This window comes from Lichenostomus cassidix, chromosome 2, assembly GCF_008360975.1.
Source record: "Lichenostomus cassidix isolate B80296 chromosome 2, HeHo_3.0, whole genome shotgun sequence".
NCBI lineage: Eukaryota > Metazoa > Chordata > Aves > Passeriformes > Meliphagidae > Lichenostomus > Lichenostomus cassidix.
In genome coordinates this window covers 54,435,639-54,461,809 of record NC_139482.1, presented here as the reverse complement: position 1 = coordinate 54,461,809, position 26,171 = coordinate 54,435,639, and the positions used below count along the sequence as shown (strand labels likewise).

The 26,171-nt window shown below is 36.7% G+C and overlaps 1 protein-coding gene across 15 annotated transcripts in view; it reads right to left on the bottom strand.

Moving 5' to 3' along the window:
* GOLGA4 (golgin A4) overlaps nucleotides 1–26,171 on the bottom strand; it is an 82,062-nt gene that overhangs the window by 27,467 nt on the left and 28,424 nt on the right. For 8 of the 15 annotated variants that reach the window (XM_085051643.1, XM_085051646.1, XM_085051644.1 and 5 more), the window contains 12 exons: nucleotides 25,647–25,694; nucleotides 25,171–25,227; nucleotides 21,536–21,634; nucleotides 20,895–21,033; nucleotides 17,981–18,168; nucleotides 16,909–16,992; nucleotides 15,976–16,123; nucleotides 9,750–9,928; nucleotides 8,282–8,413; nucleotides 7,069–7,242; nucleotides 872–4,950; nucleotides 41–162 (listed from right to left, as the gene is read on the bottom strand). In XM_085051643.1, the coding sequence (XP_084907769.1) occupies nucleotides 41–162; nucleotides 872–4,950; nucleotides 7,069–7,242; nucleotides 8,282–8,413; nucleotides 9,750–9,928; nucleotides 15,976–16,123; nucleotides 16,909–16,992; nucleotides 17,981–18,168; nucleotides 20,895–21,033; nucleotides 21,536–21,634; nucleotides 25,171–25,227; nucleotides 25,647–25,694 (5,449 nt within the window). The remainder of the gene's footprint in view (nucleotides 1–40; nucleotides 163–871; nucleotides 4,951–7,068; nucleotides 7,243–8,281; nucleotides 8,414–9,749; nucleotides 9,929–15,975; nucleotides 16,124–16,908; nucleotides 16,993–17,980; nucleotides 18,169–20,894; nucleotides 21,034–21,535; nucleotides 21,635–25,170; nucleotides 25,228–25,646; nucleotides 25,695–26,171) is intronic. The other 7 variants (XM_085051645.1, XM_085051657.1, XM_085051658.1 and 4 more) reach the window with 3 other exon arrangements.

Below are 26,171 nucleotides of genomic sequence, written 5' to 3'. Positions count from 1 at the left end.
ACTATTTTATTGATTACGGCTATATCAGTTTTTCACTCACTGATCGTCTCTTTTACTGCTGTTTCCAATTCTCTTTCTTTTTGAGCCAGCTGAGTATTGAATTCTCTTATTAACTGCTTTAAGGTGGAGTTGTGCTTCAACTCAATGTCTTCTTGTTCACATCTGTACAAAGATGTCAGAAACACGCAGTGAGGAAATAAAACATTTAAAGAGTATGCAAAAACAGTTTAGCAAGGCAAGAGATGTGGGAATTTCTCCAAAACTATTTTAGAATGGGAGAGTTCTGAATTATATGAATTCTGTGACATTCAGGGAGGATTTTTCTCCCTGTCCTATCTAATTCACCTGGTAGGCATACGCATTTTGTTAAAAAGCAACCCAGAACTGAACCCTTTCAAATGATATGGAGTTTTTACTGAAGAAGTTGAAGAACTGGAAGAAAAGAATGTGCCATAAAAAGCAGAATTTTTAGGGAATTTTTAGAATTCCTTGAGAAATTATTAAGAGTGCTGAGCATTACACCACAATTTTGTGCTTTACATATGAATAATTATTGCTATCATCTGAACACGAAGCTCTCAGCACTAAGTTTTAATACACTTTGTTTCCTGATTGACAAAAATAGAATTGTATTTTATGCTTTGGAAATGTTGAAAATGACCATCACTGAAACAGTACAGAAGCAGTATTACTCTGCCAAAAGCCAAACCCCTTTTCTTTCTGTTTCTCTAAGTCTATTTAGAGAAATTTCAGAAAAATACCAGTCATTATTTCTTTGTTACAGACTGAGCTTTAGAAAAGTATTCTTGAGGTTTTAGTGGCTAGAGATAAAATACAGAAATGGTAACACAAACAGGAACAAAGAATTTACCTCATTTTCTGCTCCATTTCTTCTAAGGACTCCTTCTTTACTATGTCAAGCTCTTGCTGATGCTCCTTTCGCAGAGTACGTATGCCTTTTTGAAGATTATTCACCTCTTTGCGTAGTTTCTGTTTCTCCCTTTCAGTCTCTTCCAGTTTGGTCTGTAAGTCTTTCTGCTGGTTCTGCATATCACCTAGTAACTTCTGCAGCTCCAAAACAGATCTAGCCTTTTCTTCAGCATTTTCCTCAAAAGCTTTAAGACTGTCATTTTTTTCATCCAACAGTTGCTGTAGACATTTTAGCTTTTCTTCATATCTTAAATTCGTATCTTCCATCTCAGTCTTATGTACCTCATTTTTCTTCACTATATTATTTTCTAACTCTTTTATCTTCTGTTCTAAAGACTGCCTGCCTGCCTCCTTTTCCTGCAATTTTTTCTGGAAATCTCCAATCATATTCTCCATATCAAGATGGTTTTGTTCTCTAACCTTCAGTTCTTCCCTACTGCTTGCTAAAACATCACCACAACAGGCATGCTCATCCGCTAACAATAAATATTTTTTGCTTTGCTCCTCAAGTTCTTTCCTGAGACTTTTGGTCCTAACCTGCTCTTCCTGGTGGCTCTTCTTAACACAGTCTAGTTTTTTAAGGAGTTCTTTCTGTTTGTTTTGCAGTTCTAGATGAGAGTCATTACTCTCACGTTGTTGCTTCTCATACTTCTGTAATAATGCATCTTTTTCAGTTAAGCACTTCTGTAACACCTGCATTTTCTCTTTGTATGTCTGTTCTACACTCTCAAGCAAGTTTTTTTTTTCTTGTTCTACAGCAAGTTTTACACTCTCTACTTTTTCAAGCATTTCCTTCTCTAATTCTGTGGAATCTTTTGTTGACTTAATTTTTTCTTCTAAGGACTCAATTTTGGCTTCTCTCTCCTGCACTTTCTGCTCCAACTCTCTTAACTGATCCTCTCTATCTTGCTTAAATTGCTGTTCCTTCTCTTCCATCTGAGACAGTAATTGCTTTCTAATAGAACCTATTTTTTGCTCTGCCTTCTTCTTCAGATCAGCCAGCTTAGTGCTGTTCTCTGCATTCAGTCTCTCCTCTAATTCTTTCAGTTCCTCTTCTTTCCTTTTAAGTATCACTGACTTCATTTGATCAAATTCCTTCGCTTTTGCTTCAAAATCAGCTTTCAGTGAACCTATTTGCTTCTCAAGATTAAGCACTTTTTCTTCAGCCTCCTTAAATCTATTTTCCTTTTCAAAAGCCACCTTCTCTGCCTGATGGAGCTGCCAAACTATCTCTTCTTTCTCTGTGTCTTTTTGTTCATTACACTTTTTAAGTTCCTCCACCAAAGAATCATTTTCTAAAGTTTTCTCAGCAATGTGTTTTTCTAGTTCAGCAATTTTTGCTGCTTGTTTTTTTAACTTTGAGGTTAATTCACTTTCTTCCTTTTCCTTCCTGTTTTGCTTTTGTTCCAATTCCCTTTTTAAACTATCAAGATTCTTACTTTGTTTAGCCAGCTGTTCCTTCAGTTTATTTAGCTCTTCATCTTTTTTATTTGCTTTAGTATTGCTTAACTCAAGTTTGCTCTGCAGCTCTTTGATAGTATTATGATTTTCTGTAAACCTGGTTTGTGCTTTCATCTTCCACTCTGACAGCTGGGCTGTGCAGTGATCTACCTGATCAAGAGCTGATGCTTTTTCTTGACTCAGCATCTGAACTCTGGATGATAACTCTTCTACTTGATTTAACAACTGCAAATGATCCTCTTGATGTTGCTTGCTTAACAGAGACATGGCTGCTTCCTTCTCTGTTAAACTTACTGTGCTTTCAAGTCTAACATTAAGGTCATTAACTGTTTTGTTGAGAGCAGACACTTCAGATTGTTTTTCCTGGAGTTCTTCCCTCATTGATGTGACAGCATTGATATTTTCAGATAACTCCTTCCTCAGCTGTGTTATGCAAGTTTCCTTCTCCGATGCTGCTTGCTGCTGATGCCCTCCCTCTTTTTGCAATTGTTCCTTTTCTGTTATTAGTCCTTCAATGTCAGCTCTCATGGACATAATTAAATTGTCCTTCTCTTGCAGCTCTTGCAATGACTTTTGCAAAGAAGTAGTAGCAGCAGAATGATGCTCTGTTATTTCTCTAAGTTGAGCTTCTAGTTCAGTTATCTTACCTGTTTTGATTAATATTGCTTCTTTAACTTTTGCAGTTTGGTGCTCACAGTCTGCAATTTTACATATTACTATGCCAATTTTTTCACTACATTTTTCAATTAATTCATTGCCTTTAGTTTGTAATGAAGCTTCAGCGTTCTTCCAAGCATCTAACTGGGCTGTAAGTTCTCCTGGCAACTTTTTAAACTCAGTTTCCTTTAGCCGAATTGCCTCAATTTTTTTCCCATAATTTTCATGATCTTTATACTGAGAAGATTGCACTGTTTGGAGTTTCTCTTCAAGAGTTCTCAGTGTATCGGCCAGCTCAATAATTGTGGCTTTGTCCTTCTCTTCAACTGCTTTCTGTTTACTGAGCTGTTCCTGAAGTCCTTTCTGCTCTTTCAGGGACTGTTTAAGATCACTTTCCAATTTTTTCAACTGTGTTTTCAGGTCAGTTTCCTTACCTGACAAAGCATTCACCTCAGCCACTGACTGCCTTAGCTGTTCTTGCAATTCCTTCAGGCACTCCTCCCTTTTCATTTGTGCTTCCTTCAGTTGGGTTATTTCTGTTCTGGAGTCCTCCTTTTCAGCACTGAAGGTGGAAAGCTTCCGTTTCAGGTCTCCAACTTCCTGCTCTTTCTCCTGCAGTTCCATATCATGTTTTTGCTTGAGCTCTTCAATCTGCTGATTAAGTTTTTTTTCCCAACTTTGGATTACTTCTTCCAATTTCTTCCTGTGATCCTCAGCAAGACTGTCTAGTTGCTCTTTCTGATTAGATTCCAGTTTTGACATGGCATCATTGATTCCAGATGAGCTGGCATGTGCCATTTCCAAAATTCTAGTAATGAATTCACTCTCTTTCTGACTGAACTTCAACTGCTTGTTCTCAAGCTCTTTTTTTAGTTTAGCTTCCTGCTCAGCAAGTTTATTTTTGAAAGCTTCCTCCATATCTTTTGATTTTTGTTTCATTTCCTCCAGTTTCTTCTCCTGACATTTCAGTTTACTTTCATACTCTCCTTGTAAAGCTGTAATTCTCTCCTTTGCAGCTAACAGTTTCTGTTTAAGTTCTTCCACTTGCTTGTTCTGTAACTTCTTCATGTGCTCAATTTCATTTTCCTTCTCAGACAGACTTCTCTTTGTCCCATCAGCCTTTCTTTGTAAATCCTTTAGTTGACATTCATATTGCTGTGTTAGAGAGATTACTTTCCTTGTATTTTCACTGCTTTGCTCCTCTAGCTTTGCAGACACTTGGACAAGTTCAGCTTCAGATCTTTCTACAGATTCTTTAAGTTTCCTTTCATGTGCTTTTAACTCCTCCAAATGTCTGTCTTTCTCCTCCAGTGACTGCTTGACCTTGTTGAGTTCCTCTTTGAGTACCTTCTCAACACCTTGAATAGACATTTCATGCTCTTTTAACATTGTTTCAATCACTTCATTGTGATGTTTCCTCTCTTCTTCCAACTTTCCTTCCAATTCTTGCTTTGCTTCACACACTTTACTATTCAATTCTGAGAGCTCTTGTTCTAAGTTATGACGTATTTTTAGTGCTTCTGATAGCTCAGAAGACAGTGCTTCTAATTCTGTTTGTTTCACATCAAGTTTTTCTAATGTTTTTTCATTCATCTCTTCTATGTGTGCACAGAAAACTGTTTCTTTCTCTTTCAAAATGTTATGTATCTCTTGTTGCTGTTTCTCTCTTATTTTTTCTATTTCAGTTATTTGTTGCTGCTTTAAAATTTCAAGTTTTTCTGTCCAAAGCTTTTCTTGCTGCTGTTTCAAATTCTCCAATTCTTTATTGTGTAATTCAACCATGTCACTGATTTCCTTTCTGTGCTGCTTTTTTTCAGACTCTATGAGAGTACTTAATTCCTCTGACTGCTTTCCATCATCTTGCAAATACTTTGCAAGAGAGCTTTCCAGTTCAAGGATCCTCTGTTAGAATAAAGTTTTAAAAGAATAAAAATATTCAAAGGTAATAATTTGATTAAACTTTTAAAAATCTTACCAGGTTCATGTAACTGCAAGACACATACTCCATTATTTTTAGTGAATATCAACTTTTTCTGTAAGCCTTTCATTCATCTAGTTTGTTCTCACCTTGCTTCCATTATGGAGAGCTAGTTATTTAATAAAATACTTTCTATTTCAATGCAGTGACTAATTCAAATAAAATAAGTCATGTGGTATTTATGAGAGATACCATCTGCACTTTGTTCTTAAACTAAAGTACTAACATATAGGATGACATATATAGGGAATCTACATTAGATTAGATTAGTAGCATTAAGGAGTTTTGTACCTGTCTACGGGTTTATCATAATTATACCTCCCATGGAAATGCTGTTGTAAAGCTTAAATGCTTTAGACAAAACTTCCGAACTAACATCTTGGAGTGGTGGAATAATGTACAAACTTGCATTAGCAGATAATACAATCTTACATAAAGCAAACGGACACTTCAAAAATTTAAGCATATCTCTTACTTACCGTGCTGGTGCATTCCCCCCTCCCTTTCAGGCTGCACTGTGATCTGAGAAATGCTCATTAGGCCTCAGCCTTGTAAAAACAGCACCTGGGCTCAGCTCTTCCCGAGCTTATCAGAAACACTGTCTACTCCCAGGAACCACTGCCAACAAGCTTCTGTTTGCCTTGGGAACAGCCTTGGAAACTATTTTTCTTGCCTGAATGGCATAACATTCCTGTTCTCACACTTTCAAAGAAAGTGCCAACCCAAGCTGTGGCCAGGATGAAACATTTTTATGACTAAAGCTTGCTCTCTTGCAACCCTATGAACAACAGGCCAACATGAGACCCTTTGAGGTCTCCTGGACTGCAGCGGAATGCAACCAGCAAGCTCCCTCTGAGTGGGACACCTCTCAGAGCTAGTGAACTCCCAAGTGTTTTGTACTCACAGGATCAATAAACAATGATGAATCCTGGGCCAATATCCTCACTCCTCGAGGCTCAACCCTTCACCCATTGGGGAGATGCAAAGGCATTTGAGGTGAGTATTTCACTTACTTTTGAGGGGAATTTTTCATAGGTTCCTTGCTTGCACTGACTCTTAATGTCCGTGGGCATGTGCGTGTGCATATGCTATAGAAAAGCTGGGAGAAATGCTGCTTTCTTAGATGTTTAAGTACCTTAGATATCTAAGTAAGTTAGACCTGCAAGTAAGGTTAAGTAGTAAGTTATAAGTTAAGTCTAATGTTGCTAAGTGTTGTTCTTTGCAAAGTTGCTAAGTTCAATTCGTAAGTTAGGTTAAATGCTGTTAAGTGTTATTCCTCTGTTAAATTGTTGAGGTTAAGTTATAACTTGAGTTAGGTATAAGTTAAGTGTTATTCCTTCATTAAATTCTTAGGTTTAAGGTATAATTTAAGTTCAAGTACTGTTAAGTTTGACTGCTGTAAAACTCCTTTCAATTTTGCTCTCACTGTCCTTTTGTCCCAGGCACCTAAACACACACACACACACACACACACACACACACACACATATACTCACCCCCCACAGTTCTTGGATAATTTCTGTTTGATTGCCTGGATTTTGTTTGGTTTTGTTGTTGTTTTTCCTTAGTGTGCCTTACCTGTCCTGTAAGTAGTAGAGTGAATCTTGCCAATGAACTTTGTTGTCCGGTTGCTTAATATTAAGTCTGGTTTTTACTGACACCCTTGCTGCTGATTTTTTTAAGCAATTTCAAATACACGTTTGTAACACTTACTAAAGTATCCTCGTGAGTGTAATGTAGCAGTAGCCAGAAACTTAAAAGCCTGAAATTTAACTCATCTGTATAACAGACCTAAAAATTACGTAGATGGATACAAATTCATAAGCCACACTATTCTATAAAGTGAATATATTTCTATATTTTGCCACCTAATCTTATAAAAATCTAGGGGCTGCAGATTCACGTGGCAATACGTTAAACTTTTTTCACTTTAATCCCACAAGATCCAATCACAACAAATCACCATTTATAAACTTGTCACAGTTCAACACATAGTGAAAGGACTACATGTAAATGTTTAGTCTTTTGGAATCTTTACTCACAGTTTTAGAAGTCTCTACTTCTTGACGCATCTTCTGAACTTTCTTGTCACACTCAGACTGTATGGCTTTCTTCTGCAGCTCTAATTCTTCTAAGGCTAAGGATTCTTGCTGCTCTTGCTCTTTAAGGGCTTTTAAGCACTCACTCAGATTTTTTTCCTGCATGAAAAAGTACAACTAAACAATAAACTACAAATATAGTCATCACACCTTCAAGAACATTATGATAGGATATTTTCAAGCCAGTTAATAGGAGTCATACACTAATCACCTTCATTTTCTACACAAAGACATGGAGTTTGCATTTCATCTGTGAAAACATAATTGTAATAAATCACTTCTATTTTTTTTCTTGGAAATTTTTTGTCTTTGCATGAAAAACATAATGCAATCAAGCTTTTCATTTTGGTTTGTTTACCACTATGAACTGACAATAACATCTCAGAGGAATAAATGTCTGCTCTCCCTTGATTCCACTGCTAATATATTTTTAAGCTTCTGTTTCTTACAATTAAGGAAACAACCAGTGAAACAGGTAGAAAAATATAGTCAGGGCAGGACTGTTGAAGTCCCTTAGTCCTAGTCCCTATCCGTCATAGAGTGGCACAAAAATAATCCACTATATATATATATATTTATATATATAAAAAAACATGTATATGTATATGTATACGTATATGTACATGCTATATGTATATGTGACATATATATCTACTATTTAGACAAAATTACATGATTATCTGTAGTGGATTACAGCTCATGAAAAAGTGCAAAGAATTCCAACAATTCTTCCCAGTCTCATCTCAAAGAAAATTCTTTTTCTGAGGTCAAACACTATGAATAGTTAACCCTGTTCATATAACACAACCAGGCATAACTACACCAACATGTTTCAAACAGGATCTTTTTTTGTACTTTTTACTCTAGTTGCTGGGGCTGATTGCCAATGATCCATAGGAAAATATTAAAAAAGCATGTCTAAAAAAATTTAAAAAAATAAATATTTTCCACAAGGACAAATTATCATCATTTGGTCTGGATCATTGCAGCTGCTTTCTTTTCATGCAGCTGAAGTCTCTGAGCTGTTTGACTTTTGGAGAGAACTCCTATCCTTGAGCACAGAAGGACTCTCACTGTGGAACAGTGTCAAACAAGGACTTCTAATCACAACTCACACTTAGAGAAATGTCTTTCTGTGCATTTTAGATTTACTTACAAGAGCTGCCTTCATCTTCTCCTGGAACACCTTTTCTTGTGCCTGTAATCTCTCATTTAGCTCCTGATCTTTGGTAGCCAGTTCTCTTTTATGGATTTTTTCTAGTTCAGCAACTTGTTCCTCTGAAGACTTCTGTGAATTAAAGTCAGAAAAAACTCATTTCAAAATATTAAGTTACAAAAAACTGTGTATTTTGTCTTAATCAGAAAGTAGTGCAACTGAGAGAAGAAACCAGAACCATCTCTTTGCTCTCTTTGAATAAGTAATGATCACTTGGAGTGCTTTATATTAAGTCCTGACAGTTCTTATTTTCAAGCTTGAAGTTCTCCATCTTCCTTCTCAAGTCTTTCATAGTTGTACTAAAGGAAACACCAGATTTTCTAAAGACTCTTCTACCATGGCAAATTTAGTGTTTCCAGTTCAAATGTGATAATACATTGATCAAAGAACTTTTTTGTCACTTTCCCAGTATTCTTGTTATTCCATGAGCCAGGAAGTCAAGTGGTGATACTTTACTCAAGTGGTTATCTACAACCTACATACCTGCTTTATTTAAGAATAATGTAAAGCATGTCAGTCATCCCCCTAAAGCATCAGCACATTCTTTTAGAAAAATTAATACTATTATAAATGTCAACACAACAACTGTGGCTAGCACAGGTCTTTCCTGTGAGAACACCCTTCTGTGTTTTATAAACAAAGATAAAGTTTGGATGTTTTGAAACAGTGTCTCGAGATTTGGACAGTTCAGGCCTGGCCAATCAGGCCTAGGGGGAGGTTTCTGACTGACCAATCTGGGTGACCTCTGAAAAGTCTATATATATTGAAATCAAAATAATAAATTTCTTCTTTCTTGTCACACTGAGAACTCGGGTCTTTTTCTCTGCTAGCGGCTCAACAGCGACAAACAACCTTAATTTAAAGGTGTTCAAATTTACAGCTTTGCAAAGCAAAAGTGAAGTACTCCAGCAATTCCTACCTCAATACACCCTATGAAGCAAATTACAGAAACTTTTAACCAGCAAACAACTTGGCAACAAGTTCTTAAACATTTACACATGCTCCGCTAGGATAATGATTAAAAGCTACAAGTAATTAAAACACAAGATCCTGGTGGAGATATGTGAGCTTACTGCCATTAATCTCTTCTTCTTGACTCTGTTTAAAGTCTGAAGTGTACTTCTAATAAATAATTGTATTAAATACTGTGAAGCAAAGAGTAATACTATTTATTTTTACATGCCACTAATGAACTGATGTAAATTGCTGGAGGGAAAAAAAATCTATGAGGAGTTTTCTATTTTCCATTGAGTAAGTCATTAATCACAGAAAATAATTTTTATAGATTTTCTTAAATAGTAAAAGCTTTATAACAGAGTTCTGCCATACTGATGTATTTTACAACTATAGTTTTTATAGGTTTTTTTATAGTTTTTTTATAGTTTTACAACTTCAATAAAGCTTTTACCTTCATAATCTCAACCACCTCTTGTTTCACTCTGGTTAATTCCCGTTGAAGATTTACTCTCTCTTCTTCACTTGCCTTTTCCACTGCTTTAATTTTTTCATCCATTTCTGTCTGCAGTTTTTTCCGGGCTTCCTCTGTCTGCTGGGCAATACTTAGAGCCTTCTCAAGCTCTTCAAAAGCTGCCAAGAAAAGAAAAATATATGATAATTGAGAAATATCCATGTATTTTGATAGAATTTCACAAGAAGAGAAGAATGAACTAAGAATCCATCAAGAATTCATATGTTTATTATCTAGAAAGGAAAGAGAACTGGCAAATAGATGTGTTTTTTTCCAATACATCCTGTAGCTTCTATTTCTTTGCCTAAAATCACTACAAAATACGTAAACCAAATTAATGAATGAACTATAACACTCCTACCTATACCTGCTGAGTAACTTCGAAGAAGTGGAAAACAGCTGCACAAAGAAAAAGCAATTTACAAGTTGATCTTCCACTAAAACACGCAGACAGAAACATAAATCAAGAATGACAACTATGCAAGTCAGTTATTGGTGAGTCATGAAGAGTTTCTCCTGAAAGAACACTGACGTATAATACCAGGCACTTTATTTACCTGGGAGTAATTCCAAACTGTAAAACCTAGAGAATCTTTTCTTTAAACTGTGTGTTTCATAGAGTCCACAGAGGTGGCTTTGCTAATTTCATTATTTCACTATTTACATTTAATGCACACTACTACAGTGTAGTAGTTGAGTGTTAAGGAGACTGTTCTGTGCTTCTAAACTTCACAAATAAAATGTAAAAAAGTTAATATTTGCTCCCAGAAAATCTGAATAACAATAAGTTGTTTCAAAAGAACACTCAAACTGCAGTGTTCAAATTATTTACTCTTGCATAGGATGCAAAAATCCACTGAAACACAGTTTACAAAATGAAAGCAATAATCCACAGCTTCATCTCATCTAAGGAGAAGTAGTCTAACCCACTTTGTTCACTTCACCGCGGATAATTTGGATATAAAAAGAAAGCAAATAAATTCCTGCATTGTGTGCTCATTTTTTTATTTAATACCCCTAAAACTCACTACAACTGATGTCAGAATCTATATGGAATTACACAAGACTAGAGTTCAATCATTATTAGGGAAATCTCTTTTCTTGAATGGATCATGAATGTGGAAAACCCTTGCTTCATATTAGAAAAAATCGGTCTCAGAACAGTACTATATGGTTAACACTTTGCATAACAGAATCTTGGCAAAACACCTCTTTAAAGTTCAAAATCACAATGCCAATATCAAGACTGTAATTTATTAGAGCACAACTCCTTACAAGTAGATTATTCTACATGGATTATTCTACATGGACTACATGTATTTTATTTTGGGAGGAAACAAAACAAAATAATTTTTAAGTGCTATCGAGTATGCTAAGCTTTCTTCTACTAAGTTCTATCCCCAAAAGAAAATCATAATAGAAACACACATTTCTAGTTTCTTAGATTCACCATTAGTTAGTAGGCATTCATAGCAATTATTGCTCTATGTTTTTTTGAAATTATCTTTAATAACATTCAGGCATGTGTTTGAGAAATCAATAATAATTTCCATTCCACATCTTTTGATGACATTAAAACATGAAGGTTTTAACAACAGTCTATACTTTTGAGGCAATGCTGCAAATATGTTTTCAAGCAACTTAGTTCCATAAAACTGGATTCACCGAAATTCTGACCTTTTCCAGAATTTTCTCCTGTTTTCTGAGGCAGCCTTTTTCTGGCTACTCACAGCAACAATCATGTTTTAAGGCAAAATGGGGCTGTTATTGATTCTGGCAATACCAAAGCACACCACTGTATCAATTTTTTCACTCCTGGTTCTGCTTAAATGCTAAAACTATTACAAAAACCTAAGACCACTTGAGATTACTTCAAACAGAAAAATAGTCTAAAATATAATACAAGAATGCACAAGGCTTATAGCTCCTTATTGTGCACAGCTCTTCACAGCCCCATCAAGGCATTTGCCACCTGCAATCTGGAGGACTCAAGTTCTGCCCCCTTGACGTACTGGGCACAACTTGATTATGAATAAAGCCTGCAGAACTGTGCTTGCAGAATGGTACTAACTTCCCTGACACTCCTCTCAGTCCTAACAAAAGAAGACAAAGCAAAACTGGCCAAATCCTTCAGCATTACAGCATGATAGATATCTTTTTTCAAAAAAAAAAAAGAAAAAAGCCCCCAAAAAAGCAAACAAAAAAACCAAATCAAAAAACCTCCACCCTTTGGACCTTACCAAATCATAGCTTGAAACTAAAGCCTGTAAGTAGAACATTAAGTTATTTCACTTTTCCATACACATATTCTGCTACTTGCTCTGAGCATTGTGTACTTTATTTTCATTTGAGAAACTTGTTATTTCTGCAAAAGGAAAGAGAATACATTTGTCATAGCCCACAGATCAGCCAAAGAGAAGATCCAGGTTCTCAGATTGACTGCTGATACGAAATTGCTGAGCAACAAGCAGTACAAAAGCTGCATCATCATAATCACAAGCAGGATGCTAATACAAAAACTAGACAAAAGCTGATGGTTAAAAAGCCAAGAGGGTATGAAAGCACAAAGAAGCAACACTTCACGGAAATACACTTAGCTCTCTGAAAGTTAAATTATATGCATCTCAGGCATATTCAGCCCTTAAACAAAACAGAGTACTTTCATTCAAAGTAGTTAATTCTAGTGTAGCTGGACACAACCAAGTTTCAAACGAGCAGACAGCTACACTATCATCAAGTAGACAGAATGTGGTCACTGTTATTTTTAATATGTGAGAGATTTTAATTCTACCATGTATAACAGCCTGCAATAAACTGTGGTTTTGTTCAAATACATCTACTCTGACTGCAGAGAGTGAAGTCATTGCCTCTGTGTTCTTCTCCAGCCTGCAAAACTTTGCTCAGGGAAGGCCTTTCAACCAAGTATTAGTTGAATGAAGTCTCATGAAGGCACATTAGCAAATGAGAAACAGAAACAAGCACACCAACAGAGTCTCAGGTGAGTCTTGCAAAACCCTACTCATGTGATAAAGACAGACAAGCTGGAAATCTGAGCCTGAGCAGAGTTTATGAAGTGCAAGGTTGCCAACCTGATTTTTATAAAACGTGTGCTGGAGAGTTGACTACTTTATCTATGCCACCCCAAAGTATCAATCTCGGTTCCCTTCGCCTTGCCCCTCCCCGCCAGAGTAACACCCATGTGTGCTGCAAAGCCTTCTCGCTTCCTGCCCCAGTGATGTAGACCTTTTCTCTTTGCCCACTGCTTCTCTTCCTACAGCTAAAAACTGAGAAGCACCAGACTGGCTGGCAAAGGAGGGATTGCAAGTTCCATTTCTGAGGACTGAGAGCAGGCAACATGCCCAAATTTTGAAAAAAAAGTTTGAAATCATTTCCTATAGCTGATTTGTGCATCTAGGCAGGATTTTAAATGCACAGTCCAAGCCTTTTATTTTTTTACTGAGGAAAGCTGCAAAGCATATGTTAATTAAGCTTGCAAAAGAAATGCTGCCTACAAAGAATAGGACTTCCTTTCTAAAGACTTTGTTTACTGCACAGAATATAAAAACATCAGTTTGCATCCTGAGAAGTTATTAAGGATGTATGCTATGTAATGTCAGGAAAAACAAACTTAAGTTTACCGCGAAATTTACAAATACTAAAAAGACCTTCACTGAAGTAAAAAAAAAAAAAAGTGTTGCAGTTACCTCAAGTAGAAGTGCCTGAGAAGCACAGAATTTACTTTTTAGAGCCCACTTCAAACACCCAATGTGTAATGTAAGAAAACACAGCCCTTACCCCAGTCCTGTTCATACAAGGCTTGGGAAAGGCACCATGATTCACTTATTGGCATGTGTGGATGCACAAAAACAAGATGCTCTGTGAGATTTTAACATAATGTACCTCTAACTACAAAAAAAGCCCCAAAACTTCAACTGGGGAGACTAAGTTACAGTTTACAAACCAAAACAAAAAATAAGCATATATATATTTTCACTATTTCATTACAAAAAAGTGCATTCACATGAAATCAAACTCTGGAGCAATTCACTTAAGTCCTGATTTACAAAGAAAAATGCCAGAGACGTAACACTAAGCAAGATGACATGGAAAACTATACCACTTTTTAGCCTCCAATACAAGACTACAAAAGTAAATTTCAAGTGTATTATGCTTTTCCTTGTTTTGCTATAACATAAATGAAATTAACATTTCTGCTTCATTCCATGAAACCAGTTCTTCACTAAACCATGATATAGAAAAAGATGTCTAAAATTTAACAGTCTAGATGCAATTCTGTGCCATGTGCACTATGATGACCCTATGATGACCCTATGAGCAGGGAGGTTGGATGAGACGACAACTGTGGTCCCCTCCAACCTTACCCATTCTGTAGTTCTGTGAAAGTCACCTCACATTAACTATACAAAAACCAGAACTTTAAATGTTAACCTCAAATACATGAAATTGCCCAATTCACAAAACCATTACAACTCAAAGGTTGTGACCTAAAAGCAATTTCAGGCTTGCCCAGTATGCAAGGTGGTTTCCTCAAATAATTAAGTTCAACTGTATTGAACCACACTACCAATGTAGATCACATTTTTGGAATGCATTAAGCCAAGGATGTAACAGAAAAATTTAATTAACAACACCTTACAATCCTGTCTGTCTTAAAAGCAATGTTAACTAATTTTCTGAGAGTTCCAACACTTATATATGCATGCTTAACGGACTATAATAAATAAATGCAAAGGTAAAGTTGATACTTATGTACTGTAAAAACTACCAAAGTACTTAAGATTTTTGTTTAAAAAAGAGCACATTTAACACACAAATCTCCCCCTAGAAAAGTGTAGTGTACTCAACACATTATTCATTCAAATTAAATTATTTCTCATTACAATAAACAGTTTTCCAGTTGTCTATAGCATCATCTCTGGCCCGATTTCAGCTTCTGGCCAAGCAAACCTGAAGAAATTACTGTATTAAGCAGTGTGTGTAGATACTACATTCATAATTAATAATTGTCTCTGCTGCCTCAAAAAACACTACTGCAAACAACTATGACAATAACTTTGTGTCTACAGAAGTATTAAAAGATTCTTCAGCTTCTTTTTTTAATCATTAGGAAGAGCTTCCCAGTCTCCCAGTACCAAACAAAATACAACTTTAGCAGAATTGACTGACTTCAGAAGTATGAACTTTCAGAACTAAAATGACACATGCAACCTTGAAAGCGTAAGAAAGGAAGGCACCTAATCAAAATGTTTGTTACTTTCACAAGATGGATGTTCCAGCTGTTTCTCTGCAATACAGAATGATCTATCCAAATTAAATCTTTAAAATTGCAAGTTCTAATCTAAATCTATGTAGACTTAAAATAAACCACTATGAACTCTATTGTTTGAAAGTCTCATTGCTTTTTAAAGAAAATATGTACAGTATCTTATTCAAAGTAACACCTAAGCTTCTGCCAAAAGAGTGAGCTTCTTTATGTGCCCATGAGAGCAATTATATTATTCTAAAAGAATTTTGATATAGTACAAAACAATTTCACTGTTTAAAAAACAATGGTTTAACTTCATTTCAAGCAAAATTTTACCTAATTTTCAAAAAAAACAAACTATACCATGTAACAGTTACATAAATACTCTGTTCCAAACCTGAAGAAAAAGGAATCATCACCACTGTTTCACTTAAGAGAAATCATAAATGCTTCCATAAAAATAATTGAAAGAAAATGCTCATTATAGTTATAATACTTATTTTTACTTCTTCACAAACTCTTACACACTCACTGCTATGTTTTCTGTGCAAAATACTGGTGGCATTATAATGACAATTTATAGGTAGTTGCAAGTTTCTCTTCTTAAGTTAGACCAGAAAAAACTCCAACAATCTTTTCTCCTACAAAAAGGGATGTACAGTTGCCTTTCGGCAGTTTCCTTCCTAACGCCAGTTTTATTGGTAACACATAAACCAGTCAAAAACATCTCTAAACTCTGCTGTCCAGAAGTGAAATTAGTAATGATGGTAGCAAGGGTGATATGTAGAATAGATCTCTTAATATCCATTGCAAATAACAACTAATAAATAGTGGAAAAAGACCACCATGAAGGTTTCTGATGTATAAATATGAAAGCCAATAATCTCTGCATTTTCTTACCAGCTCTTTCAGATTTTTCTTTCTGTTCTTTTAATTCCTCGCCTTTTGTAGTTATTTGTTTGATTCGAGCACGCAGTTGGGCTACCTCCTCCTCCTTCAATTCCAATGTCTCATGCATTTGTCGCTTTGTCTCTGCAATTACCATGCCCTATGGAAAAGGTCCTTGTGATAAAAAGCTAGCAAATAAATAAAACATATAGCTGAAAGAATTTCAATACAGGACACAGTCCTTGTAAGGAATAAACTACGGTCTGTTACTATGAGACCAGAGATCATGGTATTTTTGTACATCAGAAAACAGAAAATGCTAACAAAAAGACGATAAGAATAGGGATTATTTTCAAGAGTATCCAAAACTTATCTAGTGGTGAAAAGAACTCCAGCAACAACAGGTCATCCAAAACCTTCCTCCTTCTGGTACAGACACTTTCCTTTGAAACGTGTATTCTGTGTTGTAGAGTGTGTACTTCTCCTTTGAGAATACACACATATGGTGTTAGTCATGTTGCTCATTACACCACCAGAAGTTACTCCAGGTACCAAGACTGTGATTAAAAAAACTTTTAAGGAGCTAAAAACGGAGAAATTGTTCACTTTCTATTGAAAATAGTTACTTTACTGGTTATTTTTTAATTCATTTCATTGTAGCTCATCTTCATTAGTGTTTGGGGTTTCTTTGTTTTACAGTTGGCATCAAGAACTGTATTCAGTATAATTGCATCATCCCAAATAATATCATGTTGCAGTATTAAGTATAATCTCACTGACATGCACCTTATGGTATATATACAATAAAATTCTCAAGTAACCTAAATTATTTTTTTATTAAAGCATGGACCAAACCCTCAGACTGCTAAAACCAGCTTCTAATACCAAGAAGCAAGATATTTTGTGTTTTAAACAATCTTCCTCAAAACCTACAGTTTTGTTTACCTTGTCTTGTTCTAGCTGTTCAATCAAATTCTTTGCATCACGTAGCTGGGTAATCAGTTTAGTCTTCTCAGCCATATGGAGGTCCTAAAAAAAGATCCCAACCACAAGTTGGTTGACAAAAAGCTTAGCTTTCACTCTTACCCTGCACTATGCCTTGGAGGAAGAACACAGAACACAATCCAGGGAAATCAAAGTGGGCAATTTTAAATTACTTTTACATCTCCCAGAGGCAGGCTGCCTTATGGCTTCTGTGGTAATTCAGAGATCTGAAGGCTTTGTTAGAGACTCCACACATGGAGGTCTGAATTGCTACAGTAGAACAAGAAACATGTTAAAGGTTTCCGCTCTATTACCTGCATCTTAAAACTGGCTTACAAGAGGATCTCAGCAATGCAACATAAATGACCACTGCTAGCCTTGTTCTAGAAAAGGTCATTAAAATATCCAAGTCTTTCGGAGCTTTTTCAAATCAGGCTAGTGCTCAGAGATGAAGACAGAGATGGGAATCTGACCTCTGTAACTGAAGTTAAGTACAGCTATATTTAGCACATTTTAAGGTTTCCATTACAATCAGCCACCTTACTTTTTCTCCATACTCAGCATTAATGATCTTTAAAGAAAAATTGAGCAAAATACTAATTTATTAGCTTTGGAAGTGCATTTACGTTCGCTGTATTGTGATCTCTACTGCCCTGCCTTTCTGTTTTTTCTGTAAATTTACATAATTAACATAATGCCTCTTTCACTATGTCTGAAAAGATTAGCTCTACTCTACTTTTCTCATTTTACCTTCAGTCTTCTGTGCTAAGACAGTCTTTTCCTCACCCCTGTTTCCTGAAACTGTGTATTTCTGATACCATTGTGATGGTTATTCATACAGTAAGGTTTCATACCTCACTTCACCACTCTAGAGTAATTGCTCAGTGTATTAATTCCAGGTGGGTTTTGCACCTTTATCTCCAAAAAAGTATAGGGAACGTTTGTTTAATGGTCTGCCCTATTAATAAATTTTGGAAATACTGGATTATTATATTTTCATAGTTATCCATAAAGATAAGAGCATTTTCCATACCTTCATTTTTTCCAGTTCCTGAAGCCTCTCTTCTAACTGTTCTTGAAGTGCCTCTTTCTCGCTGGTTAATTGGGCACAGCGCTCCTTATGTGACCGAATAATCTCCTTACAACCTTGTAGCAAGTTCTCTTGGCGCTTCACCCTCTGATTAAGAGCTTCCAGTGTTTTAACAGGATCTTCGTTACCCTCTATAAGACAACATACCGACATTACCATATGCACGCCATTTCCAAAATGCAGATCTGCATTCATCATTCACAATGCAGTAGACTCATGGGTTTCTAACAAAAGTTGTGAAAACCGCAAAACTTCCTATTTCCTATTGTAAGTGCCAGAAATGTTCCACACATAGAAAAGTAAACACAGTCTTTTGTACCAAATTTGTACAAAACCCCAGTTACTTTATCAGCTTCAAAACCAAACTATTAATCAACAAGATTTTTTATGCAATTAAAAATCATAATGATTTAAAAACCTGCCTGCTGCTACTAACAGAATATGCACAAGTAGGAAAAAATGTGACGCAAAGCAAATCACACGTCTCAAGTGTCGCACATACAGATTCTTGCTTTCCCAAGGCTGGGTATGACACTAGTTCTATAATATCCAGGTTGGCAATACTACATTTAGCAGGATATAGGTTCAACTTACGGTCTGAGTTATACTCATAGAATGATAGGATGGTTTGGGTTGGAAGAGACCTTAAAAATCACCTAGTTCCAACCTCTGCCATAGGCAGGGACACCTCACACTAGAACAAGTAGTTCAGAGATCCATCCAGCCTGGCCTTGAATGCTTCCACGGATGAGGCAGCCACAACTTCTCTGGGCAACCTGTTCCAGTGTCTCACCATCCTTACAGTAAAGAATTTTTTCCTAATATCTAATTTAAACCTACTCCCTTTCAGTTTGAATCACTCTGTACAGCTAGCACATTCAGTAGTATTTTACTGTGTGCTTCTGCTCTGACACACTGGAGGCTGCAAGAGTATTTGGTATCGTACTGGATTTGCATGGCCAAGCTTCATTAGTAGAGGGGAGCTACAGGGGTCGCTTATGCAAGGAGCTGCTGGAAGCTTCCTCCATGTCTGGCAGAGCCAATCCCTGGCAAAGCTCCAAAGACAGATGTGCTGCTAGTCAAGGTTGGGCCAATTAGAAATGGTGGCAGCACATCTGTGATAACAAATTTAAGAAGAAAGAAAAAAAAAGTTATTGTGTAGAAAAAATTGTGGCCAGAGAAGAGCAGAGCAAGAACATGTAAGGGGAACAACTCTGCAGACACCAAGGTCAGTGGAAAAGGAGGAGAAGGTGCTGCAGGCATTGGAGCTGGGATTCCCCTGCTGTGGTGCAGACCATGGTGAAGCAGCTGTACCCCTGCAATCCATGGAGGTCCAAGGGATGCAAAGATCCATCCACAGTCCATGAAGGAGCCCATGCCAGAGCAGGTGGATGCCTGAGAGGAGGCTGTGACCCTGTGAGAGCCCCATGAGAGAGGAGTCCACCCTGGAGCAGCCTGTCCTTGAAGAACTGCACCCCATGGAAGAGTGACCACGCTACAGCAGCCTGGGGAGGACTGTTGCCTGTGGGATGTGCTCACATTGCAGCAGTTCGCAGAGAGCCATTGCTGATGAGATGGACTCACGCTGGAGAAGTTCATGGAGAACTGTCTCCTGTGGAAGTGACCCCGTGGTGGAGCAGGGGAAGGACTCCTCTCCCTGAGCAGCAGGTGATACCACAGGTGATGAACTGGCCATAACCCCCATTCCCTGTCTTCCTGCCCTGCTGGGGAAGGAGGTAGAACTGGAAGGAGAGTGGGTGGGGGAAGGCATTTTTAAGGTTTTAATTTACTTCTCATTACCCTGTTCTGATTTTATTAGTAATAAATTCACTTCACATCTCTAAGTTGAGCCTGTTTTGCTCATGACAGTATTTAGTGAGTGATCTCTCCCAGGCCTTATCTCAACTCATGAACCCTTTGTTAAATTTTCTCTCCTCTGTACAGCTGTGGAGGAGAGTGAGTGGTCAGCTTTGGTGGGTGCCCAGCACCCAGCCAGCATCAACCCACTACAGGCATGCAAATAGGATCAGACAAATTTAAAGGTTCAGTTCACAACCATAAGTGACACTTTCATCCAGAGGCAGACTCACACACAGAAAACATCCTGAATCCTCGGTCTTACATTATTGACTAAGCAATTGAAAAACCACAGCACTAGATAAGAACATCTCTCACAGAACACTTCATTTCATCCCTACATACAAAAATCATAGCAGATGCCAAACAAATATAATTTCAAGATGTATGTTTACCTGTTTTAACCCTACCCTTTTAAGAAGGTATCAATGAACGACACTTTCATTATATATATCAACATTATAACATGCCTTGCTCAGTAATCAAATATACACAACACTGAGAGCCCCATTAATTTAAACAACCTCCTGACATGAGGAACACTTAGGGTTATTCAGTAGCAGGAATATCAAAATTGATCTTTGTTTTCACTTTTTTTCTGAAAAAACAAGAGAAAACGTCCCAAACTTACAAACAAACAAGAGACTGGCAACCAATCTGCTCTCTAAACTCCAGGGACAGGTCTTCACTTATGGGGGACAGAATCTTAGTTGTATTAAGGGAGGATAGTAAGAACACCTACCAACAAAGCAATAATTATAATGTTATTATCAATACTGACAAAGGAAAGACATATTAGATTTGAATTCTAATGAAAATTTAGTTCCTTAGAAGGGTTATCCTGTCCTCTAGCTGCCACATTGTTTTCAATACAATTGTCTTCTTCTAGAAAATACATCTTCACTAAGACATGTCAGCCCTAAATACTGTTACTCTATCATAAATAACAGCAGGTTTATTTCCCAAAATGTAAGGTTTCTTGAAAAAGCACAACACCTACCACTGCTTCCTGGTTCCACAATATTTTCTGCACTGACTTCTTTTGTTGGACTTTGAACTTCTGATTCTGATTGCACATTTTGATCTGGCAATTCAGTGCCCATCTGACCACTCTGTAATCTCTGTTTCAGCAACAACACCTAAACAAAAAGGATTCTAAGCAGATCATTTTTTAATCTTCAAAAATAGAAAGAGTTAAACTACTTTTGATATTACCAAGTAGAAAAAGAAAAAATCCAAATTTTTTTACCATTTTTTTAAAGTCAGAATTATGCTTCCAATTAACAAAAATAGAATGAATATGCATAGAGAAATAAAGACTAATTAAGCAAAACACATGAATTTTGCAAAAGCAATTTTAGCTCAGACTCCTGCTAATGTTGATGTCTTGATAACAAAAACATCACAAGGGCATTTAAGTGTAAATCAGTCAATCATATTTACCACGAGTGAGAATTTTACAAAGGTATCCTCTACCACTAAGACACACTCAATTTCTAGAAAATCCTAAATTTTCAAGAAGCTTTACAACTTCAGAGCAATTATAATAAAGCCCAAATACACGTCATAGGAAATACATAGCTAAAAACAAAAAGTAAGAAGAGCAGTTTTAAACAACATCTGCTGGGTAAACTATCTCACCTGAGTTTGCAGGACACTAATAAGTTGATCCTTTTCTTCTAAGGAAGCATCAAATTCCTCTTGGAGATGTTTCTTAGCTTGTTGATCCATCTGGAGCTCCTGAGAATAAACACATCTCAAATGAATACTGAAAAGTGAACTCAGAAGTCTTACAAAAATATTATGAAATACTAACTAAAATACCTTTCATAGTTGTGACCCCAGAATACAACCATCACATGGATATTTCTTTTACATTCCACACAATATAATAGAAACATCCAATTATAATACCAGCATTAAAATAGCAAGAGTCTAGATTTGATGTGAAATTACCAAGGATTCTTTCTTCCAAAAACTAAGTTTGTATAGGGATCATTTCAAGCCTGCTACTGCAAAACTATCTTCCATGCACACATTTCTTCTGGAAGCTGAGGACAGCACTTTGGTAGGTTCTTCATTTAGCCAGCACATTAAGTCAACATAAAGAGCAGGAATGTAAAATAGATTATGCTCATTCAATATGCCATCATTCTAATATGACAAATGCCATGTATAAGAGATGAAAATTAGTCTTTTTATTCCACAAATGTGTCTCAAATGAGAAAGGCAGAGAATGCCAAATAATTAAAATATGTGGCTCTACTTGATACTTACATGCATTTTTTTGCCTGAACACTCTTAGAAACTTGCAGATAATGCTTAAATGCATTAGTAGTATCTACGCAGTCTTATATTTCCTGAAGGAGGTTTCTTCTAATTACTTCCTATGCTTTTAAAGTTCAAACATTTAACTTTCTTTAAACAATTATCATTCTAATAGAAAATAAACGTACTTGAATTAATTCACATCTAACTGCTTGTTGAGAGAACCAGAACCAGACATGTATCATGAATGCACTGCAAATATTTTTTTAAACTTCTAAATGTTTTTTATTTATAAATTTATTTCATCCACATATATCTTTCTGGTGATTTACTCCATGAAAAGAATGCTTCTATGATTGCTATTCTGCAAAGATCACTTGCATAAAAGCAATCGCCACCCATAAACATGAGTTCCATTAGCCAGGCAAAGACAGAGGATGATAGAAAGAAAGGATGAAAAAGCATATGAGACAAAACACAGAGCACTGGATGCTTCCTGTGCTGCTTCCCTCCAAGTCTAAATCTTGTTTTTATGCTCTCTTGCTATCCATCCCTTACTTCCAACAGTGAATGCCCTGCCATAGATGAGGCTGATACCAGCTTTGAGAACCACAGCTGTATGAGCTGAGCCTGCCCAGCCATGCACAGGCAGGACAGTGAGGGAAAGCATCACTGCAAAAACCATTCCTCCCCACTATATCCACTTCTTAATGCTGCATTGCCTCCTGTTCTCAGCAATTACTGATCACACTTCTGCCTTGTGCTTCTGAGCTTTAGATGCAATTCCATACAAACAATGCAATGCAGACCAGTGTGAGAACAAGTGTCAAAGAGATTTATTGAAACCAACACAGAAATTACCCTCTTTGGCTCTAAAAGTCCCATCTGATCCTTTTCTGAGAAGGAGAACACTGAAGACTGCTTGAAGACTGGTTTTGAGATATTACTACTAACAAGAGAAAACTAAGGTAAGAAAAAAGACACATTGGTTTCTAGGGACTATGTCACACTGTCAATTTAGCCACAGAGGAGATTAGTCTACTTTTACATGGTCATCTCAAAAGAAACTTGCCTGATTCAATGTATTTATGAGGAAAATAGACTGTATAATGAAGACAAGGATTTTTAAAATTCATTTCTGGTAACAAATTGCCACATCAATGAATTAACTACTTTGGACCATTTTAGCTTCCACAATGAGAACTTACCATTTCATTTGTAATTTCTCCTTCATTGTCTGTTTTACCTAATGCTGCAACACCTGGGCTTCCAAAATACCAGAAAAATACTTTTTGAAGTGTATCAATTAATGAAAGAGAATTCCAGTGTTAGATTTGAGGAATATTTAAATCTACAAGATTTGTGAGAATGAAATTAAACTTTATATGAAACATATATACAAATTTATATATATAAATCTGAAATACATGCATAACTTATCTACAAATATGAATCACAAAGACTATGACAGCAGTGAAAAATAAACTGTGTATGTCCAACCCTTTTTCATATGCCAAAGATTTAACTCTGTTCTAAATACGCCTTCCTGACTAACAAGTCATAAGCTGGAAAATAAATCCTACAGGAGCAAGCAGACATGGATCTAACACAGAACAAGCTTTTTCATTTGACCTGGTAGTGATCTGAAAAAGATAAAACACTGGCAAGCTACTTCTGTCAATAATGCTGTGGTTTTAACCCTCCTATGCACTAACTTAGGACACAGTGACAGCCCAGGCATAGGCTCCAGCTCAGGTAAACATGGTACACCCAGCACTGGCCCACTGTTCTCAGCTGCTGGGGCAGAAGCAGCACAGATCTGAACCAAAATGCTACTTCAGTGGCACACACAGTTCACAGCCTGCTTACCTTAATTACTCCCCAGATTCCTGAAGAGTGCCCCGCGGTTTGCCAGTGACCTCCTTTGAAACGACTGGCTGCCTGTCTACTCACAGGGATAGCTCCTTGTGGATGAGCTTGAGCCTTGAGTACACACATGGCCAGATGCTCACAGTCACCATCCATCACTATGAAGGGGACAGGTCCTGTTGCCTGTCTGTGGGCAAAACACCCAACTGCCTGGAGTGAGTCTGCCTTCAGGCAAAGGTGGGACCTCAGCAATGGCTCCTGCAACCTGCATGCCAGTGCTGCTGCATGAACCACGCCAGAAGCAGACAAAGCTAGACAAAGCTTGTGACTTTTGGCTAAATGGTACCCAGCTCTTTAACAAGGGAAGAGCACGGACAGAGGCCCTTGCATGCCCATCTCCAAACCTGGGGCTGCAGTGGCTCTTGAGGCAATAAAATGGCTTCAGCTTCACATTGTGCTTTACCAGGCTTTGACAAAATGGCTTTTTTGAACTTGTCCTTTTAATCTGTTCTGCCTGATCATTTACACATGTTTTTAATTAGGTAGAGTGTGTTTATTATCAATACCAAATACACTAGAGCTTCTCCTTTTAATTTTATTATAATCCAAAGAGGCAAGTCATAACAAAACCTACCTGATTTTATGATTGAAACCAAACTATACTAAAATCCATAAAGCAATGTTAGTATTACAACTGAGATAAGGATGGATATTATTTTTTTTAATTATCCTAATTTTTTTATAGTCATCGAAATTATTACTAAAATGTGCCTACTACTTGAGTTTCCCTGAACTAGTATTTGTCAGTAAGAGAAGAGAAACAAATTGCACAGGGACATCTATGGCTAGGCCCAACAAAACTGCAAGAATCACACACACTTCTACCTACTTCACAATGAACAGAAGTAGTTCTGTTTGTGATGCACTGCTCTGTCCTAAGAGTATAGCAATAAGCTGCTGAATGGGGAAAAAGCCAGAGGAGTAACACCATATAAACAAACAACAAAAAACCCCATTAGAATACCCTGAAATGTAATAGAAAATATTTTGTGAAGTAAACAAAGAAGTAAAAGCTAGGCATAAAAAGATCGTATGTAGTTGTGATAAAAAGTAAACATGCAATCAATAAAGGAAATTACCTCTCTCAGTTCTCCAATTCTGCGAAGTGCTTTATCCTGACTTTGACTCAGAATGCTCTTAAGAAAAAGGGAAGAATAAAGATCAGGTGTATAAAATGTAACTTTAAAATGTATCAATAAAGTCAAAGAATTCACAGAGGTAATGATTTGTTTACCTTTCTAGTCGTACTTGATGTGCAAGTATTATCATAAACTACCAACTGTGGGTTGGCAATCTATCAATCTATCATCTAAAGTCATCTGATGCAAAAAAAAAGGCTGGAGCACAATACCTCACAGTTATTTTGACAAATCAATTTTAGCTTGGCCTCCTTAGAAATCCCAGCTAAGAAACTGTCTTCTGTTACACACACACACACACAGACACACACACACACACACACACACAGTGCACTGAAAATTAAATCTTTATTGGCACTACACATTTTAAATTTCAATAAGCATTCAGGTAAGAGAGGATGAAAAGTAATGCTTACCTGTAACTTCTTCTTTTCCCGCTGGATAACTTGATAGGCAGAGACTAGCTAAAATGCACAAAACAGATAGAAAAATGATAATGCATCTGCATATAGCCATCAAAATAATTTCCTTAGTTGTATCACTACCTGCAGTTTCCACTCTTCACTTCAGAATGCACTTTTGATAGAAACATAAATTTTCTCAATATTTCCTTTTTCTATCTATAAAATATCTCCAATATGTTAAAAAATAAAAGCCTACATGACAAAACAATGATGTTACTCAGCATTCATACACAGATTTCCATACCCTGAGAAGTCATACCACATACCATGCTTCAATACAGTGGGTCAAAAGCCAACAGTATCAAAAGGTTACATCCCAGACAGCTACCCCACAGGGATGAGCACTTGTAAGAGCACATGTCCCAGAGAGCTTAAGTAAAAGTGATTTTACAAAGAGCATGCATTAAAAAATACATTTCTAAATTTAACAAAAGAAGGTCTGTGCAACATTTTCATCCCATGTGCTTTGCACATATC